At 46.7% G+C, this 27,553-nt stretch overlaps 1 protein-coding gene across 1 annotated transcript in view; it reads right to left on the reverse strand.

The window, feature by feature from the left end:
* LOC147119058 (uncharacterized) overlaps window positions 1–17,162 on the reverse strand; it is a 70,133-nt gene extending 52,971 nt beyond the window's left edge. Inside the window, exons 1-2 of the mRNA XM_085984022.1 lie at window positions 16,925–17,162; window positions 3,106–4,417 (exon numbers count right to left, since the gene is read on the reverse strand). Coding sequence (XP_085840148.1) covers window positions 3,106–4,308 — 1,203 coding nt within the window. The 5' untranslated portion in view covers window positions 4,309–4,417; window positions 16,925–17,162. The remainder of the gene's footprint in view (window positions 1–3,105; window positions 4,418–16,924) is intronic.
* Window positions 17,163–27,553: the final 10,391 nt, after the last annotated feature.

Here is a 27,553-nt window from a genome sequence, read left to right on the forward strand (position 1 = left end):
TCAATTTAAAAATGAACTGCTTTTTAAAAAACTTATGCAAAACACAATTAGTTTGAGCTGTAAACTGTGAAAAGAACATTAAAAATAAACTTTCCCAGGCTCACAGATTCTGACCAGGCCCCTTTACAAAATGGTGGCGGGCCGATCCGTCCAATGAGCCGGTTCCAGGTCCCGCCTCCTCCTTCCCCACGATTGGTTGGAGGACCAAAGCCCCTTGGTCGGTCCTCTAGGCTCAGCCTCCCCTCGCTCATTGGTGGAGAGCTCAGTGTCAGTCACTGCACGCCGGCGACGTCGTGACGTTGCAGGGTGGGCGGTTGGAGCAGGCGGGAAATTAAATTAAATCTCCCGTCAGCCTCCTCTGTCCCAATCAGCCGGCGCAAGTCCCGCCCCTCAGGCTCCCCGATTGGTTGCAGGACCCGCCGCCGGCTCGTTCCTCCAGCCCCGCCCCGCTCGCTCCCTATTGGCCAGAAGCTCCCGTCAATCAGGCCCTGGGCCAGGGTCACGTGTCCCTGGAGCGCGCTGCACCAAACTGAAGAAGCTGCGCTCGGGGCCCGGATCCGCAGATTCTCAGGTTTGGATTCCCCTTTATTCTCTCCCCTCCTCTGATCTCAATCGGATCTGGGGGAAAACTCACTTTCCCTCACTGATTGCGGCTCTTCACCAACACCGACTTTACAAAGAAAGCTTTGCGCGGCAGCCTGGAGCTCAGGGGCCCAGCGCGCAGGAGAATGATTGACAGGGGCCCAGGGTGTGTGCTGACCATGCACGGTGTGGGCCGGGCGCCTGTGGAGCAGGAGAGGGTGGGGCCATGGGCCGCATGCGCGGGGTCAGCCACAACTCAGCGCGGCGGCCGGAGCGCTTTCTGGAGCGCAAGGGCTTGTGGGGATTGCAGCCGCCATTACTGTTGATCATTTCAACCAACCTGTGCAGCAACTGGGACCTGAAAATCAGCTTCTCCATCTCCGCCGCGTCTGTTCTGATGCCATCTTCCATATCAGTGCTTCCGACATGTCTTCATTTTACCTCAACTGAGGATTCCCCTCTACTGTGGTTGACACGGCCCTTGACCGTGCCCGTTCTATTTCCCGCACTTCTGCTCTCACCCCTTCCCCTCCCTCCCAGAACCATGATAGGGTTCCCCTTGTCCTCACCTTTCACCCCACCAGCCTCCACATTCAACGGACCATCCTCTGCCATTTCCGCCACCTCCAACATGATCCCACCACCAAACACATCTTCCCCTCACCTCCCCTTTCAGCATTCCGAAGGGACCGCTCCCTCTGCGACACCCTAGTCCACTCCTCAATCACCCCCAACAGCCCTTCTTCACCCAGCACCTTCCCGTGCAAGCGCAGGAGATGCAACACATGCCCTTTTACCTCCTCCCTTCCCACTGTCCAGTGCCCCACCCTTTCCAGGTGAAACAGCGATTTACTTGTACTTCTTGTAATTTAATGTACTGTATTCACTGCTCACGATGCGGTCTCCTCTACATTGGGAGACAAAACGCAGATTGGGCGACCGCTTTGCGGAACACCTCCGTTCAGTCCATATGGGTGACCCTGAGCTTCCGGTCGCCTGTCACTTTAATTCACCGCTTCACTCCCACTCTGATCTCTGTCCTCGGCCTATTACATTGTTCCAATGAAGCTCAACGTAAGCTCGAGGAACAACACCTCATCTTTCGATTGGGCACTTTGCAGCCTGCTGGACTCAACATCAAGTTCAACAATTTCAGATAATTATCCCTGCCCCCATTTTTCATGCAGTATGATTTTTGCCATTCCCATTTGCAACATTTTATCTTTCCTGCCTCTTGCAAAAGTACAGGATGTTCTTTCAATTCCTTCCTCCCCTCCTAACCCCCCCCCCACCCTGTCTCTGCACCTGCTTAATATCTGTTACATCTCCAGCTTTTTCCAGTTCTGATGAAGGGTCCCAGACCTGAAACGTTAACTCTGTTTCTCTCTCCACGGATGCTGCCTGGCCTGCTGAGTATTTCCAGCATTTTCTGGTGCCCTCCTGTTCCATTCTGGGCACCACACCTCAGGAAGGATATACTGGCCTTGGAGGGACACGGCCCAGATTCACCAGAATGATACCGGAGCTGAAAGGGTTAAATTATGAGGACAGGTTGCACAGACTGGGCTGGTATTCCCTCGAGTATAGGAGATTAAGGGGTGATCTAATTGTGGTGTTTAAGATGACTAACGGATCTGATAGGGTAGAGAGAGAAACTATTTCCTCTGGTGGAGCTGTGGGGAGTCCAGAACAAGGGGGCAGAACCTTAAAATTAGAGCTCGACCATTCAGGGGTGATGTCAAGAAGCACTTCTTCACACACAGGGTAGTGGAAATCTGGAGCACACTCCCACAAAAAGCTGCTGAGGCTGGGGGTCAACTGAAAATATCAAAATGGAGATTGATAGATCTTGGGGATGGGTGGTGAGGCTTACGGAACCAAGGTGGGTAGATGGAGTGAGACACGGATTAGCCGTAATTTGATTGAATGGCGGAATAGGCTCGAGGGGCTGAATGGCCTCGTCCTGTTCCGAGGTTCCTCCCCCACCCTGTGCAGATTGTGAATCTCCATCACCTGTTGTAGCGGTGAGTAAAGGGGATTTAGTCCATCTGTGACCAGACCATAACCACAAGCCCGTCTGGGTATCACACCTGTACGGTCCGTAAGGTTATTATTAGATTCACACCGAGACATTGTGACTTTACTTGTCGACCTATTCTATGTGATAACATGAACAGTCCACCGGCACGCTCGAGGCCTTCCACGACCGGTGGGTACCGGAGGGACTGGCGTGCATCATCACCACCAAAAATAGAATTTAAATTTCATTTGTTAAGTTCCCCTTTAAACTTTTTTTTGTTATGTTGCAGGTTTTATTAGTTGTGCCCCTTTAAAAAGGGGGCACATGGTTGACTTTTAATAGGCAATTGCCTGCGATAAGGGGAAAAAAACAAACAGTCAAATCAAGGGAATCATCAGCACAACAGTTTGAAAGATTAAACAATAGTACAGGAATTTATAAAACATTCATCCATTCCACGTTCATGTCACCCCAGTTGTCTACAGGGCCCTGCGCTACAGAACAGTGTGAACTCGCTGGTGTCTCAGCAGTTTATTGGAGTATTTAAAGCTCTTCCCACAGTCAGAACATGTAAAGGGTCTCTCATCAGTGTGAACTCGCTGGTGTCTGGTCAGAACCCCAGACCTTTTAAAGCTCTTCCCACAGTCAGAACATGTAAACGGTCTCTCATCAGTGTGAACAAGCTGGTGTTGCTTCAGGTCCCCGGAGCATTTAAAGCTCTTCTGACAGACAGAACATGTAACCGGTCTCTCATCAGTGTGAACAAGCTGGTGTTGCTTCAGGTCCCCGGTGTATTTAAAGCTCTTTTGACAGACAGAACATTTAAAGACTCTCTCATCAGTGTGAACTCGCTGGTGTATCAGCAAGTTAGATGAATCAGTGAATCCCTTTCCACATACAGAGCAGGGAAATGGCCTCTCCCCGGTGTGAACTCGCTGGTGTCTGGTCAGAACCCCGGGGCTTTTAAAGCTCTTCCCACAGTCAGAACATTTAAAGGGTCTCTCATCGGTGTGAACAAGCTGGTGTTCCTTCAGATCCCCGGAGCTTTTAAAGCTCTTCCCACAGTCAGAACATTGAAATGCTCTCTCATCAGTATGAACAAGCTGGTGTCTCAGCAGGTTGGATGGATCAGCGAATCCCTTTCCACACACGGAGCAGGTGAACGGTCTCTCCCCAGTGTGAACTCGCTGGTGTGCGGTCAGAACCCCGGGGCTTTTAAAGCTCTTCCCACATTCAGAACATTTAAAGGGTCTCTCATCGGTGTGAACAAGCTGGTGTTCCTTCAGATCCCCGGAGCATTTAAAGCTCTTCCCACAGTTGGAACATTGAAATGCTCTCTCATCAGTGTGAACTCGCTGGTGTCTGGTCAGAGCCCTGGAGCTTTTAAAGCTCTTCCCACAGTCGGAACATTTAAAGCATCTCTCCCCAGTGCGAACAAGCTGGTGTCTCAGCAGGTGGGATGTGCAAGTGAATCCCTTCCCACACACGGAGCAGGTGAATGGACTGTCCCCAGGGTGACTGTGCGGATGAACTTCTGATGTAGACAGGGAACTGAATCCATTCCCACCATCCCCACCTTTACCCGGTTTCTCCCCAGTGTGACGGTGCACGTGTCTCGCCAGGTCAGGCGATCGGCTGAAACCGAGTCCACACACAGAACACGTGTGCGGTTTGTCTGTGCTGCGATCACTGCTCTCTCCTTCCATGTACAAAGGCCGATGATATTCAGGTCCTAATGAATCGAGCGACTCTGTCTGACCCTGACGTGATGTTTGGTCTGAGCTTCCTGTCTGTAAATGCTCCACTTCTAAAACCCTGTAAAAGGAGTGTAGAAAGGGGTAAGAGGGATAATGTTGCCTCATGCCCCCCTTTCCCAGCCCAGGGGCAGTGAAGCCGATTTTCAGGCCCCAGCTGCTGCACAAGTTGGTTAGCCTACCATCAGTAGTAGGGAAAATGCTGGAGTCTATTATAAAGGATGTGATAACAGGACACTTAGAAAATATCAACGGGATTAGACAAAGTCAACACGGATTTATGAAAGGGAAGTCGTGTTTGACAAACCTACTGGAGCCTTTTGAGGATGTAACTGGTAGAATAGATAAGGGAGAACCGGTGGATGTGGTGTATTTGGATTTTCAGAAGGCCTTTGATAAAGTCCCACATAAAAAGAGGTTAGTGTGCAAAATTAAGGCAATGGGATTGGGGGTAATATACTGGCATGGATTGAAAATTGGTTGACAGACAGGAAACAGAGAGTAGGAATAAATGGGTCTTTTTCAGGGTGGCAGGCGGTGACTAGTGGGATACCGCAGGGATCAGTGCTTGGGCCCCAGCTATTCACAATATATATCAATGATTTGGATGAGGGAACCAAATGTAATTATTTCCAAGTTCGCTGATGACACGAAACTAGGTGGGTTTGTGAGTTGTGAGGAGGATGCAAAGAGGCTTCAAGGCGATTTAGACAAGTTGAGTGAGTGGGAAATTCATGGCAGATGCAGTATAACGTGGATAAATGTGAAGTTATCCACTTCAGTAGGAAAAACAGAAAGGCAGTGTATTATTTAAATGGTGATAGATTGGGAAATGTTGATGTACAGAAGGACCTGGGTGTCCTTGTACACCAGTCACTGAAAGCAAACATGCAGGTGCAGCAAGCAGTTAGGAAGGCAAATGGTATGTTGGCCTTCATGGCAAGAGGATTTGAGTACAGGAGCAAGGATGTCTTACTACAGTTATACAGGGCCTTGGTGAGACCACACCTGGAGTACTGCGTGCAGTTTTGGTCTCCTTACCGAAGAAAGGATATACTTGCCATAGAGGAAGTGCAGCGAAGGTTCACCAGACTGATTCCTGGGATGGCAGGACTGTCGCATGAGGAGAGATTGGGTCGACTAGGCCTATATTCACTAGAGTTTAGAAGAATGAGAGGGGATCTCATTGAAACGTATGAAATTCTGATAGGGCTAGACAGACTGGATGCAGGGAGGATGTTTCCCCTGGCTGGGGGGCCTAGAACAAGGGGTCACAATCTCAGAATACGGGGTAGGACATTTAGGACTGAGACGAGGAGAAATTTCTTCACTCAGAGGGTGGTGAACCTGTGGAATTCTCTACCACAGAAGGCTGTGGAGGCCAAGTCACTGAATATAGTTAAGAAGGAGATAGATAGATTTCTAGACACAAAAGGCATCAAGGGGTATGGGGAGAGAGCGGGAATATGGTATTGAGATAGAGGAACAGCCATGATCATATTGAATGGCAGAGCAGGCTCGAAGGGCCGAATGGCCGACTCCTGCTCCTATTTTTCTATGTTTCTCTGCACTGCATCCAATGCAAGTATATCCTTCCTTAAATATGGAGACCAAAACTGTACGCAGGACTCCAGGTGTGGTCTCACCAGCGCCCTGTAAAGTTGCATCAAAACTTCCCTACTTTTATACGCCATACCCCTTGCAATAACGGCAATTCCATTTGCCTTTCTAATTACTTGCTGTACCTGCATGCTAACTTTCAGAAGTTAGCATGCAGAAGCAAGAATAAGGAAACACATTCATAGGACAGAAACATAGAAGATAGGAGCAGGAGTAGGCCATTCGGCCCCTCGAGCCTGCTCCGCCATTCAATGAGATCATGGCTGATCATCCAAATTCAGTACCCTGTCCCTGCCTTCTCCCCATATCCCTTGATCCCTTTAGCCTTAAGAAATATATCCAACTCCTTCTTGAATATATTTAATGAATTGCGCCTCCATTGCCTTCTGTCGTAGAGAATTCCACAGGCTCACCACTCTCTGGGTGAAGAAATTCCTCCTCATCTCTGTCCTAAATGGCCTACCCCTTATCCTTATACTGTGACCCCTGCTTCTGGACTCCCCGACCATTGGGAACATCCTTCCTACATCTAGTCTGTCTAGTCCTGTTCGAATTTTATAAGTTTCAATGAGATCCCCTCTCATTCTTCTAAACTCCAGCGAGTATAAGCCCAATCGACCCAATCTCTCCTCATACGTCATTCCTGCCATCCCAGGTATCAGTCTGGTGAATCTTCGCTGTACTCCCTCCATGGCAAGAACATCCTTCCTCAGATAAGGCGACCAAAACTGCACACAATACTCAAGGTGTGGTCTCACCAAGGCCCTGTACAACTGCAGCAAGACATCCTTGTTCCTGTACTCGAACCCTCACTACGAAGGCCAACATACCATTTGCCTTCTTAACCGCCTGCTGCACCTGCATGCTTACCTTCAGCGACTGGTGCACAAGGACACCCAGGTCTCGTTGCACTTCCCCTTCTACCAATCGAAAATGCTGGAAAAACTCAGCAGGTCAAGCAACATCTGTGGAGAGAAATTTGAGTTGACGTTTCGGGTCGAACCCTTCTTCAAAACTGGAAAGAAAAGAAACTAGATCGAAGGCAGGGCTGCGATCGGACAAAAGAATAAAAGAAACAAAAGAAGTAAAAGAGATTAGAAGCTAGACAAGATGGTAATAGGCTGAGATTAGGTGTAAAGTGTACCGGCAGGGCAAAAGATAGCTGCCAGGTGTGAGAGAGAAACAAAAGGAAAGGGGGGGGGGGGGAGGAAAAGGAGTGGAAAAATTTCATTTTTTCTTGTAATTTTTCCACTCCTTTCCCCCCCCCCCTTTCCTTTTGTTTCTCTCTCACATCTGGCAGCTATCTCTTGCCCTGCCAGTACACTTTACACCTAATCTCAGCCTATTACCATCTCGTCTAGCTTCTAATCTCTTTTACTTCTTTTGTTTCTTTTATTCTTTTGTCCGATCGCAGCCCTGCCTTCGATCTAGTTTCTTTTCTTTCCAGTTTTGAAGAAGGGTTCGACCCGAAACGTCAACTCAAATTTCTCTCCACGGATGTTGCCTGACCTGATGAGTTTTTCCAGCATTTTCTGTTGTTATTTCGGATTTGCAACATCTGCAGTATTTTGCTACCCTTCTCCCAATCTATTGCCGTTCAGATAATAATCTGCCTTCCTGTTTTTGCCATCAAAGTGGATAACCTCACAGTTATCCACATTATACTGCATCTGCCATGCTTCTGCCTAATCACCCAACCTGTCCAAATCATACTGGAGTTTCTCGGCATCCTCCTCACAGCACACACGCCCACCCAGCTTTGTGTCATCTGCAAACTTGGAGATATTACATCTAGTTCCCTTGTCCAGATCATTTATATATATTGTGAATAGCTGGGGTCCAAGGACCGATCCCTGCGATACCCCACTAACCACTGCCTGCCACTCGGATAAAGACCCGTTTATTCCAACTCTTTGCTTCCTGTCTGCCAACCAGTTCTCTATCCAAGTCAGTACCTTGCCCCAATCCCATGTGCTTTAACTTTGCACGCTAATCTCTTATGCAGGACCTTATCGCAAGCCTTCTGAAAGTCCAAATACACCACATCCACTTTTCTGCCTTATCTATTCTACCAATTACAGTCAGGGTAGACAGTCAGGCTGACGGGATGAAATCTGGGTAGAGAACTGTTCGTACAATCGATTTCAAAATTCTCATCCTGGTGCAAATCCCTCCGTGGCCTCACCCCCCTCCCCATCTCTGCAATCTCCTCCAGCCACCCCCCCACCCCCAAAAGAGATCTCTGCGCTCCTCTAATTCTGGCCTCTTGAGCATCCCTGATTTTTAATCGCTCCACCATTGGCAGCCGTGCCTTCAGCTGCCTGGGCCCTAAGCTCCAGAATTCCCTCCCTAAACCTCTCCGCCTCTCTTTCCTCCTTTAAGACGCTCCTTAAAACCTACCTCTTTGACCAAGCTTTTGGCCATCTCCCCTAATATCTCCTTATGTGGCTCGGTGTCAAATTTTTTGTCTTCTAATACTCCTGTGAAGCACCTTGTGACATTTTACTATTTTAAAGGCGCTATATAAATACTTCTTGCTGTTGGTGTAGATTTCTGTACTGTGAACCTGTCCATTTTGAGAGACTTCAGGCTTTCTTGAACAGTCTCTCTGTTTTCTGAAGATGAAGTTTAATTCCATTTCCCCCCCCACAGTTTCCACATGTACACTGACGACACCCAGCTCTATATCACTACCACTTCTCTCAACCCCTCCACTGTCTCTAAATGGTCAGATTGCTTGTCCGACATCCAGTTCTGGATTAGCACAAATGTTCTCCAATTAAATATCGAGAAGACCGAAGCCATTGACGTATGATATGATATGATTGGGATTACGGAAACATGGCTCCAGGGTGACCAGGGCTGGGAACTCAACATCCAGGGGTATTCAATATTCAGGAAAGACAGGCAAAAAGGAAAAGGAGGTGGGGTAGCATTGCTGGTTACAGAGGAGATTAACACAATTGTAAGGAAGGATATTAGCTCTGATGATGTGGAATCTGTATGGGTAGAGCTGAGAAATACCAAGGGACAGAAAACATTAGTGGGAGTTGTATATAGACCCCCAAACAGTAATGCTAAGGTTGGGGATGGCATTAAATGGGAAATTAGAGATGCATGCAATAAGGGCACAGCAGTTATCATGGGTGACTTTAATCTACATATAGATTGGGCTAACCAAATTAGTAACAATAATGTGGAGGAGGAATTCCTGGAGTGTATACAGGATGGTTTCCTGGACCAATATGTCAAGGAACCAACTAGAGATCAGGCCATCTTAGACTGGGTATTATGTAATGAGAAAGGAATAATTAACAATCTTGTTGTGCGAGGCCCCTTGGGGCATAGCGATCATAATATGATCGAATTCTTCATTAAGATGGAGAGTGAAGTATTTGACTCAGAGACTAGGGTCCTGAATTTAAATAAAGGAAACTACGATGGTATGAGGCGCGAGTTGGGTAGGATGGATTGGGGAATGTTACTCAAAGGGTTGACGGTGGATAGGCAATGGCAAACATTTAAAGATCGCATGGATGAACTACAGAATTTGTTCATCCCTGTTTGGCATAAAAATAAAACAAAAAAGGTGAATCAACCATGGCTAACAAGGGAAATTAGGGATAGCATAAGATCCAAGGAGAGGACATATAAATTGGCCAGAAAAAGCTGCAAACCTGAGGATTGGGAGCAGTTTAGGATTCAGCAAAGGAGGACAACGGGATTAATTAAGAGGGGGGAAATAGAGTATGAGAGTAAGCTTGCAGGGAACATAAAAACTGACTTTAAAAGCTTCTATAGATATGTGAAGAGAAAAAGATTGGTGAAGTCAAGCATAGGTCTCTTGCAGTCAGAATCAGGGGAATTTATAATGGGGAACAAAGAAATGGCTGACCAATTAAATATATACTTTGGTTCTGTCTTCACAAAGGAGGACACAAATAACGTCCCAGAGATGTTGGGGAACATAGGGTCTAATGAGAGGGAGGAACTGAAAGAAATCAGTATTTGTAGGGAAATGGTATTAGGGAAATTGACAGGATTGAAGGCCGATAAATCCCCAGGGCCTGATAATCTACATCCGAGGGTACTCGAGGAAGTGGCCCTGGAAATAGTAGATGCATTGTTAGTCATCTTCCAAAATTCTATAGACTCTGGAACAGTTCCCATGGATTGGAGGGTAGCTAATGTTACCCCACTATTCAAAAAAGGTGGTAGAGAGAAAACGGGGAATTATAGACCAGTAAGCCTGACATCGGTAGTGGGGAAAATGCTCGAGTCCATTAGAAAAGATGTAATAGCAGAGCACTTGGAAAACAGTGACAGGATCGGACAAAGTCAACATGGATTTACAAAAAGGTAAATCGTGCTCGACTAATCTACTTGAATTTTTAGAGGATGTAACTGGTAAAATAGATAAGGGAGAACCAGTGGATGTGGTGTATTTGGACTTTCAGAAGGCTTTCGATAAGGTCCCACATAAGAGATTAGCGTGTAAAGTTAAGGCACATGGGATTGGGGCAAGGTACTGACTTGGATAGAGAACTGGTTGGCAGACAGGAAGCAAAGAGTTGGAATAAACGTGTCTTATTCCGAGTGGCAGGCAGTGACTAGTGGGGTACCACAGGGATCAGTCCTAGGTCCCCAGCGATTCACAATATATATGAATGATCTAGATGAGGGAACTAGATGTAATATCTCCAAGTTTGCAGACGACACAAAGCTGGGTGGGCGTGTGTGCTGTGAGGAGGATGCCGAGAAACTCCAGTATGATTTGGACAGGTTGGGTGATTGGGCAGATGCAGTATGTGGATAAATGCGAGGTTATCCACTTTGGTGGCAAAAACAGGAAGGCAGATTATTATCTGAACGGCAATAGATTGGGAGAAGGGGAAGTGCAACGAGACCTGGGTGTCCTTGTGCACCAATCGCTGAAGGCAAGCATGCAGGTGCAGCAGGCGGTTAAGAAGGCAAATGGTATGTTGGCTTTCGTAGTGAGAGGGTTCGAGTACAGGAACAAGGATGTCTTGCTGCAGTTGTACAGGGCCTTGGCGAAACCACACCTTGAGTATTGTGTGCAGTTTTGGTCGCCTTATCTGAGGAAGGATGTTCTTGCCATGGAAGGAGTGCAGTGAAGATTCACCAGACTGATACCTGGGATGGCAGGAATGACGTATGAGGAGAGATTGGGTCGATTGGGCTTATACTCGCTGGAGTTTAGAAGAATGAGAGGGGAGCTCATTGAAACTTATAAAATTCTAATAGGACTAGACAGACTAGATGTAGGAAGGATGTTCCCGATGGCCGGGGTGTCCAGAACCGGGATCACAGTCTAAGGATAAGGGGTAAGCCATTTAGGACTGAGATGAGGAGGAATTTCTTCACCTAGAGAGTGGTGAACCTATGGAATTCTCTACCACAGAAGGCAGTGGAGGCCAATTCATTAAATATATTTAAGGAGTTAGATGTATTTCTTAAGGCTAAAGGGATCAAGGGATATGGGGAGAAGGCAGGGACAGGGTACTGAATTTGGATGATCAGCCACGATCTCATTAAATGGCGGCGCAGGCTCGAGGGGCCGAATGGCCTACTCCTGCTCCTATCTTCTATGTTTTTGACCTCGCCACAAACTCCGCTCCCTGGCAACTGACTCCATCCATCTCCCTAACAATGGGTGACCACCAGAAGGAAAAGGAGGACCAGGCAGGTAGTGCAGGAGTCCCCCGAGTGCATCTGGCTCTGGTGAGGGCGATGGTTCCTCTGGGGAGTACAGCCAGAGTCACGGGGTGGGGGGAAATCAGGAAAGCAATAGCGATAGGGGATTCGATAGTTAGGGGAACAGACAGGCGTTTCTGCGGCCGCAGACGTCACTCTAGGATGGTATGATGCCTCCCTGGTGCCAGGCTCAAGGATGTCACTGAACGGCTGCCGGACAGGTGAACAGTCAGAGGTCACGGCCCATACCAACGACATAGGCAGAAAGAGGAATGAGGTCCTGCAGGCAGATTTTAGAGAGCTAGGAGAGAGATTAAAAAGCAGGACCTCAAAAAGGTAGTAATCTCCGGATTACTCCCGCTGCCATGCACGAGCGAGGATAGAAACAGGAGGACAGAGCAGATGAATGCGTGACTGGAGAGATGGTGCAGGAGGGAGGGATTTAGATTCCTGGGACATTGGGACCAGTTCTGAGGGAGGTGGAACCTGTACAGTTCAGACGGGTTACACCTCAACAGAGCCGGGACCAATATCCTCGCTGGGGGGTTTGCTGGTGCTGTTGGGGAGGGTTTAAGCCAATTTAGCAGAGGGATGGGCACCAGGATGTAGCATTAGCCAGGAGAAACATGGTGCACAAGAGAGTGGGAGATACAAAGAGCATTAGAGTAAGAAATAGTACGGCATTAGGTGGGGTCAGACTAAGAGAATACAAGAATTTTACAGTGCATGTATTTAAACGCACAAAGTGTGGTAAGTAACGTTGGTGTGCTGCAGGCACTAATAGCCACATGGGAATGTGATGTGGTGATAACGGAGACCTGGCTCAAAAAAGGGCAGGATTGGGTCCTAAATATTCCTGGATATCAGGTGTTCAGGAAAGATCGGGAAGGAAAGAAAGGTGGTGGTGGTGTGGCAGTATTGATTAAAGGAGTATATTACAGTGCTCCTTTAAAAAGCCTCCTTGAAAAAGTGCAACATCCCCACCGACACCTGGGAATCCCTGGCCCAAGGCCGCACAAAGTGGAGAAGCATCCGGGAAGGTGCCGAACACCCCGAGTCTCTTCGCCGGGAGCAAGTGGAAGCCAAGCGCAGGCAGCGCACGTCAACCCAAGCACCCCACCCACCCGCCCCTTCAACCACCGTCTGCCCCACCTGTGACAGAGACTGTAGGTCCCACATTGGACTCATCAGTCACCTGAGAACTCATTTTTAATGTGGAAGCGTCATCCTCGGCTCCGAGGGACTGCCTAAGAAGGAAGAAGGAGAATATTACAGTGCTGGAGAGAGAGGATGTCCTGCAGAGGTCAAGGACATAATCTATCTGGCTCGAGTTAAGAAACAATAGAGGCACCATTACATTACTAGGTGTATTCTATAGGCCACCTACTAGTGGGGAAAATATGGAGGAGCACATTTGCAGGGAAATTACAGAGAGATGCAAGAACAATAGAATAGTGATAATGGGGGACTTCAATTATCCTAATATAGACTGGGATAGTAATAGTGTAAAGGGCAGACAGTGGGAAGAATTTCTGAAGTGTGTTCAGGAGAACTTTCTTGATCAGTACGTTTCTGGCCCAACGAGGAAGGAGGCATTGCTGGATCTGGTTCTGGGGAATGAGGTGCGTCAGGTGAATCAAGTTTCAGTAGGGGAACATTTAGGGAACGGTGATCATAATATCATAAGGTTTAGGTTAGCTCTGGAAAAGGACAGGGAGCAATCTAGAGTCAAAATACTTAACTGGAGGAGGGCCAATTTCAGTGGGATGAGAACAGAGTTGGCCCGGGTAAATTGGAATCCAGGATTGTCAGGCAAAACTGTAAATCGAACAATGGGCTGCCTTTAAAGAGATGATTCGGGTACAATCGAGGTACATTCCCACGAGTGGGAAAGGTAGGGCAACTAAAGTCAGGGCTCCCTGGATGACAAAAGAGATAGAGAGCAAGAAAGCAGAAAAAAGGGGGTGTATGACAGATGTCAGGTTGAGAATACAAGCGAGAACCAGGCTGAATACAGAAAGTTCAGAGGGGAAGTGAAAAAGGAAATAAGGACAAAGAGAGTATGAGAATAGACTGGCAGCTAACATAAAAATAAATCGGAAAGCCTTCTATAGGCATATAAATAGTAAACGGGTAGTAAGAGGAAGGGTGGGGCCGATTAGGGACCAAAAAGGAGACCTATGCATGGAGGCAGAGGACATGGCTGAGGTACTAAATGATACTTTGCATCTGTCTTCACCAAGGAAGATGCTGCCAAAGTCATAGCAAAAGAGGAGGTAGTTGAGATATTGGATGGGCTAAATTTTGATAAAGAGGAGGTACCAGAAAGGCTGGCTGTACTTAAAGTGGATAAATCACCAGGACCAGATGGGATGCATCGTAGGACGCTGAGGGAAGTAAAGGTGGAAATTGCAGAGGTACCGACCATAATCTTCCAATCCTCCTTGGATACGGGGGTGGTGCCAGATGACTGGAGAATTGCAAATGTTACACCCTTGTTCAAGAAAGTGTGTAAGGACAAACCCAACAGCTACAGGCCAGTCAGCTTAACCTCGGTGGTGGGGAAGCTTTTAGAAACAATAATCAGGGGCAAAATTAAGTCACTTGGACAACTGTGGATTAATTAAGAGACGCCAGCACGGATTTGTTAAAGGCAAATCGTGTTTAACCAACTTGATTGAGTTTATTAATGATGTAACGGAGAGGGTTGATGAGGATAATGTGGTTGATGTAAGTCTGACATCGGTAGTGGGGAAAATGCTAGAGTCCATTATAAAAGATGTAATAGCAGAGTACTTGGAGAACAGTGACAGGATCGGACAAAGTCAACATGGATTTACAAAAGGTAAATCATGTTTGACTAATTTGCAGACGACACAAAGCTGGGTGGGCGTGTGTGCTGTGAGGAGGATGCCGAGAAACGCCAGTATGATTTGGACAGGTTGGGTGATTGGGTAAAAGCATGGCAGATGCAATATAACATGGATAAATGCGAGATTATCCACTTTGGTGGCAAAAACAGGAAGGCAGATTATTATCTGAATGGCAATAGATTGGGAGAAGGGGAAGTGCAACGAGACCTGGGTGTCCTTGTGCACCAGTCGCTGAAGGTAAGCATGCAGGTGCAGCAGGCGGTTAAGAAGGCAAATGGCATGTTGGCCTTCGTAGCGAGAGGGTTCGAGTACAGGAATAAGGATGTCTTGCTGCAGTTGTACAAGGCCTTGGTGAGACCACATCTTGAGTATTGTGTGCAGTTTTGGTCGCCTTATCTGAGGAAGGATGTTCTTGCCATGGAAGGAGTTCAGCGAAGATTCACCAGGCTGATACCTGGGATGGCAGGAATGACGTATGAGGAGAGATTGGGTCGATTAGGCTTGTGCTCGCTGGAGTTTAGAAGAATGAGAGGGGATCTCATTGAAACTTATAAAATTCTGACAGGACTGGACAGACTAGATGCAGGAAGGATGTTCCCGATGGTCGGGGAGTCCAGAACCAGGGGTCATAGTCTAAGGATAAGGGGTAGACCATTTAGGACAGAAATGAGGAAGAATTTCTTCACCCAGAGAGTGGTGAACCTGTGGAATTCTCTACCACAGAAGGCAGTTGAGGCCAATTCATTAAATATATTCAAGAAAGAGTTAGATATATTTCTTAAGGCTAAAGGGATCAAGGGGTATGGGGAGAAAGCAGGGACCGGGTACTGAGTTTGGACGATCAGACATGATCTCATTGAATGGCGGAGCAGGCTCGAGGGGCCAAATGGCCTACTCCTGCTCCTATCTTCTATGTTTCTATGTTCGGCCTCAGACAAATGTTAGGGAGAGGGATGGAGTCAGTGGCTAGGGAGCAGAGTTTGTGGGGTGGCTGTCCCTTTAACTACAATTCATAGAATTATAGAAATTTACAGCACAGAAGGAAGCCATTTGGCCCATCTTGTCCGTGCTGGCTGAAAAAGAGCTATCCACCCTAATCCCACTTTCCAGCTCTTGGTCCGTAGCCTTGTAGGTTACAGCACTTCAAGTGCATATCCAAGTACTTTTTAAATGTGATGAGGGTTCCTGCCTCTACCACCCTTTCAGGCAGTGAGTTCCAGACCCCCACCACCCTTTGGGTGAAGAAAGTTCCCCTCTAAACCTCCGACCAATTACTTTAAATCTATGCCCCCTGGTTATTGATCTGTCTGCTAAGGGAAATAGATCCTTCCTATCCACTCTATCTAGATCCCTCATAATTTTATACACCTCAATTAGGTCTCCCCTCAGCCTCCTCTGCTCCAAAGAAAACAACCCCAGCCTTTCCAATCTTTCCTCGTAGCTAAAATTCTCTAGTCCTAGCAACATTCTCGTAAATCTCCCGTCTCGAGTAGTCACATCTTTCCTGCAATGGGGACGACCAGAACTGCATGCGGTGGCCTAACTGGTGTTTTGTACAGTTCAAGCAGAACCTCCCTGCTCTTACATGATACAGAAATAGAGAGGCACTGACGTAGGAGGAGAGATTGGGTCGATTGGGCTTGTACTCGCTGGAGTTTAGAAGAACGAGAGGGGATCTCATTGAAACTTATAAAATTCTAATAGGACTAGACAGACTAGATGTAGGAAGGATGTTCCCGATGGCCGGGGAGTCCAGAACCAGGGGTCACAGTCAAAGGATAAGGGGTAAGCCATTTAGGACAGAGATGAGGAGGAATTTCTTCACCCAGAGAGTGGTGAACCTGTGGCATTCTCTACCACAGAAGGCAGTTGAGGCCAATTCATTAAATATATTCAAGAAGGAGTTGGCTATATTTCTTAAGGCTAAAGGGATCAAGGGATATGGGGAGAAGGCAGGAACAGGGTACTGAATTTGGATGATCAGCCATGATCTCATTGAATGGCGGAGCAGGCTCGAGGGGCCGAATGGCCTACTCCTGCTCCTATCTTCTATGTTTCTATGTATTCAATCTTTCTTTGTAGCTGAAATTCTCGTAAATCTCCCGTCTCGAGCACACAGTCACATCTTTCCTGCAGTGGGGATGACCAAAACTGCACGCGGTGGCCTAACTGGTGTTTTTGTACAGTTCAAGCAGAACCTCCCTGCTCTTACATAATACAGAGAGGCACTGCCCCTTTAAATACCTGGGCGGGGGGGGGCACCCATTCCCCTTTAAATGGCTAAGCAATTTTTATTGTTGAAAAGGGGCCGCAGTCCCCTTTGACTCAACCCCCCCCTCTCACCCACCACAAATACTCACGAGAAAGAGAAAGAAGGAAGAATGCTGGTCTTTGTCCCTTTAAAAGTGGCTGCCCACCAAAATGTTCACAGCACCAGGGCTCTTCTGGATAAAAGTCGAAAAGAGAAAAGGTTCACTTTTTTTAAATCAATGCAGTTGATGAATAGCCTTACAATAAAGGTAATGCAAAGGAATAAACTCTCACAAGCTTGATTTTTTTCCACCCTCCTCCCCTTCCCTTTAACAGCTCCTGCAGACAATGAAAGCATGAAAGCGGCCTGCAGCCCACCGAAGTCCCGCCCCCCTCCCGCGCCGCCACTGGTTGGAGGACCGTCAGCCCGCCCGGTCCGCCCAGTGTTTTCCGCGCTACTGGTTGGCAGGCGCCTCGCGTCAATCACACACCCCCTCCGATTACGAGCTGACGCCAGCACGCAACGCCCAGGGGTCGGTTGGACCGGCGCACGCCACCGCAAGGTAAAAAAAAAGACACCCCACACAAATGAGGAAAAACAAGAATAATAATAATCGCACTTTAGAGGGGAGGGGATTGGGGCGATTAATGAGTGTTTTCAATTTGTTTCGGAAATAAAAAATTTTTGAAAAGCTTCCCAACGGTGCGAGGCTGGCTGCGCATGCGCTCCAGCCAGCCTTTGACTCCCCCACGTGGGCCCGGGGGCCGGACACGCCCACTTGCCTTCCCCTGCACCAATCACAGCGCGGGCAGGCGCTTCTCGCAATCGTCACCTGTCAATCACCTTCCCTTCCCCCTCGTGGTGTCGATTGACAGCGGTGTCAGCCAATGAGGTGCAGGAAGGGGCGGGACCAGGGCCAGGACTGACAGCATGCATAAGCACATAAGAAGTAGGAGCAGGAGTAGGCCATACGGCCCCTCGGGCCTGCTCCGCCATTCAATAGGATCATGGCTGATCCGAATCTAGATTCACGTCCACTTCCCTGCCCGCTCCCTGTAACCTCTAATTCCCTTATCTGCTAGGAAACTGTCTATCTCCATTTTAAATTTATTTAATGTCGCAGCTTCCACAGCTCTCTGGGGTAGCAAATTCCATAGATTTACTACCCTCTGAGTGAAGAAGTTTCTCCTCATCTCAGTTTTGAAAGGGCAGCCCCTTATTCTTAGATTATGCCCCCGAGTTCTAGTCTCACCCATCAGTGGAAACATCCTCCCCGCATCCACCCGATCAAGCCCCCTCACAATCTTATATGTTTCGATAAGATCGCCTCTCATTCTTCTGAACTCCAATGAGTAGACGCCCAACCTACTCAACCTTTCCTCATACGTCAACCCCCTCATCTCCGGAATCAACCGAGTGAACCTTCTCTGAACTGCCTCGAGAGCAAGTATATCTTTTCTTAAATATGGAAACCAAAACTGCACGCAGTATTCCAGGTGTGACCTCACCAATACCCTGTATAACTGCAGCAAGACTTCCCTGTTTTTATACTCCATCCCCCTCGCAATAAAAGCCAAGATTCCATTGGCCTTCCTGATCACCTGCTGCACCTGCATACTAAATTTTGTGTTTCATGCACCAGGACCCCCAGATCCCTTTGTACTGTAGCACTTTGCAGTTTCTCTCCATTTAGATAATAAATTGCTCCTTGATTTTTTCTGCCAAAGTGCATAACCTCACACTTTCCAACATTATATTGCATCTGCCAAATCTCTGCCCACTCACTTAGCCTGTCTATGTCCTATTGCAGGTTTTTTATGTCCTCCTCACTCATTGCTTTCCCTCCCATCTTTGTATCGTCGGCAAACTTGGATATGTTGCACTCGGTCCCCTCCTCCAAATCGTTAATATAGATTGTAAAGAGTTGGGGACCCAGCACTGACCCCTGCGGAACACCACTAGTTACTGATTGCCAGCCCGAGAATGAACCATTTATCCCAACTCTCTGCTTTCTGTTAGAGAGCCAATCTTCCACCCATGCCAGTATAGTACCCCCCAATCCCGTGATTTCTTATCTTGATCAGTAATCTTTTGTGTGGAACCTTGTCAAATGCCTAACTCAATTAAATACCTGCATGCAGCCAAAAAAAAACTTTTATTTAGTCAGCAGAAAAAACAGCAAAGCAAATAAGGTTTACTGAGTCAACAAAGCAAAGTCTATTTTAGAAACATAGAAACATAGAAACATAGAAGATAGGAGCAGGAGTAGGCCATTCGGCCCCTCGAGCCTGCTCCGCCATTCAATGTGATCATGGCTGATCATCCAAACTCAGTACCCTGTCCCTGCCTTCTCCCCATACCCCTTGATCCCTTTAGCCTTAAGAAATATATCCAACTCCTTCTTGAATATATTTAATGAATTGGCCTCCACCGCCTTCTGTGGCAGAGAATTCCACAGGTTCACCACTCTCTGGGTGAAGAAATTCCTCCTCATCTCTGTCCTAAGTGGCCTACCCCTTATCCTTAGACTGTGACCCCTGGTTCTGGACTCCCCGACCATCGGGAACATCCTTCCTGCATCTAGTCTGTCCAGTCCTGTTAGAATTTTATAAGTTTCAATGAGATCCCCTCTCATTCTTCTAAACTCCAGCGAGTATAAGCCCAATCGACCCAATCTCTCCTCATACGTCATTCCTGCCATCCCAGGTATCAGCCTGGTGAATCTTCGCTGAACTCCTTCCATGGCAAGAACATCCTTCCTCAGATAAGGTGACCAAAACTACACATAATACTCAAGATGTAGTCTCACCAAGGCCCTGTACAACTGCAGCAAGACATCCTTGTTCCTGTACTCAAACCCCTTGCTACAAAGGCCAACATGCCATTTGCCTTCTTAACCGCCTGCTGCACCTGCATGCTTACCTTCAGCGACTGGTGCACAAGGACACCCAGGTCTCATTGCACTTCCCCTTCTCCCAATCTATTACCATTCAGATAATAATCTGCCTTCCTGTTTTTGACACCAAAGTGGATAACCTCGCATTTATCCACGTTATATTGCTTCTTCCCAATCACCCAACCTGTCCAAATCATACTGGAGTTTCTCGGCATCCTCCTCACAGCACACACGCCCACCCAGCTTTGTGTCATCTGCAAATTTGGAGATATTACATCTAGTTCCCTTGTCTAGATCATTAATATATATTGTGAATAGCAGGTGTCCTAGGACCGATCCCTGCGGTACCCCACTAGTCACTGCCTGCCACTCTGAAAAAGACCCGTTTATTCCAACTCTTTGCTTTCTGTCTGCCAACCAGTTCTCTATCCAAGTCAATACCTTGCCCCCAATCCCATGTGCCTTAACTTTACACGCTAATCTCTTCTGCGGGACTTTATCGAAAGCCTTTTGAAAGTCCAAATACACCACATCCACTGGCTCTCCCTTATCTATTTTACCAGTTACATCCTCAAAAAATTCCAGTAGATTAGTCAAGCACGATTTACCTTTTGTTAATCCATGTTGACTTTGTCCGATCCTGTCACTGTTTTCCAAGTGCTCTGCTATTACACCTTTTATAATGGACTCTAGCATTTTCCCCACTACCGATGTCAGGCTTACCGGTCTGTAATTCCCCGTTTTCTCTCTACCACTTTTTTTGAATAGTGGGGTAACATTAGTTACCCTCCAATCCATGGGTACTGTTCCAGAGTCTATCGAGTTCTGGAAGATGACCAGCAATGCATCTACTATTTCTAGGGCCACTTCCTTAAGTACCCTAGGATGTAGATTATCAGGCCCTGGGGATTTATCAGCCTTCAGTCCCATCAATTTCCCTAACACCATTTCCCTACAAATACTGATTTCTTTCAGTTCCACCCTTTCATCAGACCCTATGTTCCCCGACATCTCTGGGAGGTTATTTGTGTCCTCCTATGTGAAGACAGAACCAAAATATGTATTTAATTGGTCTTCTATTTCTTTGTTCCCCATTATAATTTCCACTGATTCTGACTGCAAGGGACCTACGCTTGACTTCACCAATCTTTTTCTCTTCACATATCTATAAAAGCTTTTACAGTCAGTTTTTATGTTCCTTGTAAGCTTACTCTCATATTCTATTTTCCCTTTCTTAATTAATCCCTTTGTCCTCCTTTGTTGAATCCTAAACTGCTCCCAATCCTCAGGTTTACTGCTTTTTCTGGACAATTTATATGTCCTCTCCTTGGATCTTATGCTATCCCTAATTTCCCTTGTTAGCCACGGTTGAGTCACCTTTTTTGTTTTATTTTTATGCCAAACTGGGATGAACAAAATCTGTAGTTCATCCATGCGGTCTTTGAATGTTTGCCATTGCCTATCCACCGTCAACCCTTTGAGTGACATTCCCCAATCAATCCTACCCAACTCGTGCCTACCTTTCCCAGCATTACATGTACCACATAATAAAAACTCCTGGCTTTTTTTCTTTTAAATGAACTACAATTCCAGTTTAATAACAGGTTTGTGGAGCTTTCCTGATCTCCTTACAGAAGGTTTTGATGTTGAACCTATTTTTGGGCTGTTTTGTTTTGGTTCCGAAATCAAAGATGATCCTGTTTCTATCTCGGACTTGTTTGGAACCTGGTGCTTCAGTCTCTGAAGTCTAAACAGAGTCAAACTCTTGTATGTGTTCAGGATCAAGTGGTTCAAGATCACTGTCCAATCCAGGCCAGTAAACAAAGCTTCTTGCGATTGATTTCATACTGATGATCCCTGGCTGTTCAGTATGAAGTTCGGCCAGAATTCTATCTCTTAAGTAGGTACCACCGGTCTGTTTCCCCACTTGATACAACCTTGCTCACAAGACAATTCAGTATGGCGGTTATGGAATGGTTTCAACTCTGTGTCTAGACACTGATCAGTCCATCCATTCAAGGTGTTTTCAGACACTCTTTTCAGTACTGAGACCTTTTGAGTCTCATTTGCAATCTCAGTTGCATTCACGGGAAAGTCTTTGTCAACTGCACCTAGCGTCAACATAGAAACATAGAAGATAGGAGCAGGAGTAGGTCATTCGGCCCTTCGAGCCTGCTCTGCCATTCAATAAGATCATGGCTGATCCTCTATCTCAATACCATATTCCTGCTTGCCCCCCATACCCCTTGATGCCTTTTGTGTCTAGAAATCTATCTATCTCCTTCTTAAATATATTCAGTGACTTGGCCTCCACAGCCTTCTGTGGTAGAGAATTCCACAGGTTCACCACCCTCTGAGTGAAGAAATTTCTCCTCATCTCAGTCCTAAATGGCCTACCACGTGTCCTGAGACTGTGAACCCTCAGCCAGGGGAAACATCCAGTCTGTCTAGCCGTATCAGAATTTCATACGTTTCAATTAGATCCCCTCTCATTCTTCTAAACTCTAGTGAATACAGGCCTAGTCGACCCAATCTCTCCTCATACAACAGTCCTGCCATCCCAGGAATCAGTCTGGTGAACCTTCGCTGCACTCCCTCTATGGCAAGTATATCCTTTCTTAGGTAAGGAGACTAAAACTGCACACAGTACTCCAGGTGTGGTCTCACCAAGGCCATGTACAACTGTAGTAAGACATCCTTGCTCCTGTATTTACATCCTTTTGCAGTGAAGGTCAACACACCATTTGCCTTCTTAACTGCTTGCTGCACCTGCATGTTTGCTTTCAGTGACTGGTGTACAAGGACACCCAGGTCCCTTTGTACATCAACATTTCCCAATCTATCACCATTTAAATAATACTCTGCCTTTCTCTTTTTCCTACCGAAGTGGATAACTTCACATTTATCCACATTATACTGCATCTGCCACATATTTGCCCACTCACTCAACTTGTCTAAATTGCCTTGAAGCCTCTTTGCATCCTGCTCAATACCTGGTGTATTGTGCACAGTTTTGGTCTCTTTCTTAAAGGAAAGATATACTTGCCATAGAGGGAGTGCAACGAAGGTTCACCAGACTGGTTCCTGGGATGGGGGGATTGTCCTATGAGGAGAGATTGAGTAGACTAGGCCTATAGTCTCTAGAGTTTAGAAGAATGAGAGGTGATTTCATTGAAACATACAAAATTCTTACAGGGCTTGACAGGGTAGATGCAGGGAGGATGTTTCCCCTGGCTGGGGAGTCTAGAACCAGGGGTCACAGTCTCAGAATAAGGGGTCGGCCATTTAGGACTGAGAGGAGGAGAAATTTCTTCACTCAGAGGGTGGTGAATCTTTGGAATTCTCTACCCCAGAGGGCTGTGGAGGCTCAGTCGTTGAGTATATTCAAAACAGAAGTCGATAGATTTTTGGATATTAAGGGAATCAAGGGATATGGGGATAGTGCAGGAAAGTGGAGATGAGGTAGAAGATCAGCCATGATCTTATTGAATGGCGGAGCAGGCTCGAGGGGCCGAATGGCCGACTCCTGCTCCTATTTTTTATGTTCCTGGGCAGAACAGTAGAGTAGAAGTCAGAGGACGTAATGCTGGGTTCATAGATCACCGCTCAGACCAGCATCCACTTCTGGCCATCAAGAAACAAGGGAGAGGTTCCAGTACTGGAGGCACTGCTTTACAGCCTGGTGCCCAAGCGATGGGTTACAGTAGCATAGCGGTTATGTTACTGGACTAGTAATCCAGAGGCCTGGACTATTGACCCCGTGACATAAAAGGGAACCCAAAAATCTTCTACCGGCATGTAAACAGTAAGTGGGTAGTAAGAGGCGGGGTGGGGCCTATTAGAGACAAAGAAGGTGATATATGCTTAGAGGCGCAGGGCTAGAATACTGAAGGAGTACTTTGTATCGGTGTTTACTAAGGAGGTGGATGCTGACAAAATATCGGTAGAAGTGGAAAAGGTAGAAGCAATGGAAGGGGTGAAAATTGATAGACAGGATGTACTAGAAAGGCTGGGTATGCTCAGAGTGGATAAGTTGCCTGGTCCAGATGGCTTGCATCCCAGGTTGCTAAGGGAATTGGGGGAGGAGATAGCGGAAGGGCTAGCCATAATTTTCCAATCTTTCCTAGATGCGGGGGAGGTGCCTGAGGATTGGAAAGTGGCAAATGTGACACCACTGTTCAAGAAAGGGTGTAAGGACAATCCTAGTAACTACAGGCCGGTCAGTTTAACATCAGTGGTGGGTAAAGTTTTAGAAACAATAATCAAGGAAAATATTAACGGGCACTTGGAAAGGTTTAAGCTAATTAAGGAGAGCCAACACGGATTTGTAAAAGGCAGATCGTGTTTGACTAATCAAATTGAACTTTTTGATGAAGTAACAGGGAGGATTGATGAAGGGAATGCAATGGATGTTGTCTACATGGATTTTAGGAAGGCCTTTGACACTGTACCACAAAGAAGGCTGGTTAACGAAATTGAGGCTCATGGAATAGGTGGGTCAGTGGCAACTTGGATAAGGAATTGGCTTAAGGACAGAAAACAGCGAGTTGTGATAAATGGCTGTTTTTCAGACTGGAGGATGGTAGACAGTGGTGTTCCCCAAGGGTCAGTGCTGGGGCCACTGCTTTTTTTGATATAAAAAAAACGGCACGGGCTCGATGGGCCGAATGGCCTCCTTCTGTGCCATTTTGACTCTATGACTATAAGTCTGACATCGGTAGTGGGCAAAATGCTAGAGTCCATTATAAAAGATGTAATAGCAGAGCACTTGGAAAACAGTGACAGGATCGGACAAAGTCAACATGGATTTACAAAAGGTAAATCGTGCTTGACTAATCTGGAATTTTTTGAGGATGTAACTGGTAGAATAGATAAGGGAGAACCAGTGGATGTGGTGTATTTGGACTTTCAGAAGGCATTCAAATAGAAACATAGAAACATAGATGATAGGAGCAGGAGTAGGCCATTCGGCCCCTCGAGCCTGCTCCGCCATTCAATGCGATCATGGCTGATCATCCAAGTTCAGTACCCGGTCCCGGCTTTCTCCCCATACCCCTTGATTCCTTTAGCCTTAAGAAAAATATCAAACTCCTTCTTGAATATATTTAATGAATTGGCCTCTACTGCCTTCTGTGGTAGAGAATTCCACAGGTTCACCACTCTCTGGGTGAAGAAATTCCTCCTCCTTTCTGTCCTAAAAGGCCTACCCCTTATCCTTAGACTGTGACCCCTGGTTCTGGATTGCCCGACCATCGGGAACATCCTCCCTGCATCTAGTCTGTCCAGTCCTGCCAGAATTTTACAAGTTTCAATGAGATCCCCTCTCATTCTTCTAAACTCCAGTGAGTACAAGCCCAATCGATCCAATCTCTCCTCATACGTCATTCCTGCCATCCCAGGTATCAGCCTGGTGAATCTTCGCTAAACTCCTTCCATGGCAAGAACACCCTTCCTCAGATAAGGCGACCAAAACTGCACACAATACTCAAGATGTGGTCTCACCAAGGCCTTGTACAACTGCAGCAAGACATGCTTGTTCCTGTACTCAAACCCTCTCACTACGAAGGCCAACATACCATTTGCCTTCTTAACCGCCTGCTGCACCTGCATGCTTACCTTCAGCGACTGGTGCACAAGGACACCCAGGTCTCGTTGCACTTCCCCTTCTCCCAATCTATTGCCATTCAGATAATAATCTGCCTTCCTGTTTTTGACACCAAAGTGGATAACCTCACATTTATCCACATTATATTGCATCTGCCATGCATCTGCCCAGTCACCCAACCTGTCCAAATCATCCTGGAGTTTCTTGGCATCCTCTTCACAGCACACACGCCCACCCAGCTTTGTGTCATCTGCAAATTTGGAGATATTACATCTAGTTCCCTTGTCTAGATCATTTATATATATTGTGAATAGCTGGGGTCCAAGGACCGATCCCTGCGGTACCCCACTAGTCACTGCCTGCCACTCGGAAAAAGACCCGTTTATTCCAACTCTGCTTTCTGTCTGCCAACCAGTTCTCTATCCAAGTCAATACTGTAAAGTCTGTGGGTTGTACTGTTAATAACGACACAGACTTCAGGAGTAACAAACAAACAGGTCTTTACTATTCGAAGGTCAGGGCGAATCTGCCCAAGGAATCATGCCACAACACTTATATACCGGTGTGGTCACCGTCGGTATTACAGTATACAGAAGCCAAACAAGTAGTGCCACACCTAAAGTAGTTCTCTTAAAGGTGAACGGTTACATACAATAGTTCTCTTAAAGGTAGACGGGTACATACACTACAATCCTCCCTTTTTAGCTTATTACATACAGAGTCCCCATTAAACATAACATATCTTCAACTTCATATAAAACAATTTACAGACATAGTCTCGGTGGGAAACAGTTCACAGGTTCAGTCTCTGCGGGAACAGTTCACAGATTCAGTCTCTGATCTTGACTCGGTCCGAACAACATCTCTTTGGTGTAGATGGTTCACATTGCTAGCGTGACTCCTCCATATCCTTTTCTTGACGTAACAGCTTGAACTTTCGTCCTGCTGAACCAGCAGTGCTGACTTTTACAACAACTGGGTTGCCTTGATAATTTCCTACTTCCCAACTGATTTAACTCCTTTCGTAGGGTCCACGCATGATCTGGTAGAAGTGATAATATTTGCGATAGTTATCATCTTCTGCTTCTTCTTTTTCTTTTCTGCTTTTTGGAGACTCTCGGGGCTCCCTTATCAGCTGCCAGCTGTAGCACCACCAACTCTCTATGTTCCTTCGACTTTAAGTGCTTCATCCTGATTTCGGCACTTTGGGAGTTTTCATCACAAACTGGGCAGACCACATCCTCGTAATATTCAGTGTCACTCAACAGGTCATGGTAATATTCGGGTTCGTCCTGAGTTAGGCCAGCAAGAGGGCCTTCTACTTCCTCCTTACCCATCTGGACGTTAGCTGACTGTGGTTCCTTCCCTAGACATCTTTCTTGAAAAGACTTCTTCATGCATTCATCTTCATCCCGCTCTTCCTGGGTTTCCTGCAAATCCTTCACTAATGACCTCATTTGTGATTTCAACACTTCCCCTTCCCTCGGGGATTGATTGATCGGGCTATTCAATCCTTCTACTGGAGCAGCTGTTTCAACATTCTGTTGTTCACATAGACGCGATTCAGCGTACTTTTGGCATCCCAGTAAAGTCTGTTTTGCAACCTCAGCTATTTCCCAAACTTTTGAGAGCTCCGAACTCCTTCCCGTTGAAGATTGAAGCTCGTGTTCAGATTGTTCCCATTGCAGAGTCTTTTCCCTCAGCATATGAAGGAGTTGGCTGACCGTTAACTCTTCCACGGGAACACTGTGGATCAGAGTCTTCTCCATCTCATCCACCTTTTCCTCCAATGCTTCCACCTTCTGTTCCTCTTGTACTTTGGCTTTCAGCGCTCGGAAAAGTTGCGCCCTGATGCTCTCTAGCTCATGTTCAGGGACCATTCTTACAGTCTCTGTGTTTCTTACAGTTTCCTTTTCTTCCACTGAAAGGATTCCCAGTTGAATCTGTTCTTCAAGTTGTTGAACCTCGGACATTGCCGCCTCATATTTGTCTTGGGTTTCCTTCAATATTTTTATGAGTTCTTGGACATCTTGTCTTTCATGTTCTGCCATGTCTTTCACCTCTAATTTCTCATCTATGGATGGAACTTCTACCGATGAGTCTGTCTTGGCCTTGAGCTCATCAAGAATTTCCTGCAGCCTTTGGACTTCTTGCTCATGTTCAACCTTTAGTTGTTCATATGCTTCTACTGAAACTAGCTTTTCGGAGGTTGCCGAGTTAACCCCCTCCAGAATTGT

The sequence above is a fragment of the Somniosus microcephalus genome, chromosome 4 (genome assembly GCF_052327205.1).
Source record: "Somniosus microcephalus isolate GS21.2 chromosome 4, FLI_Smic_1.0, whole genome shotgun sequence".
NCBI lineage: Eukaryota > Metazoa > Chordata > Chondrichthyes > Squaliformes > Somniosidae > Somniosus > Somniosus microcephalus.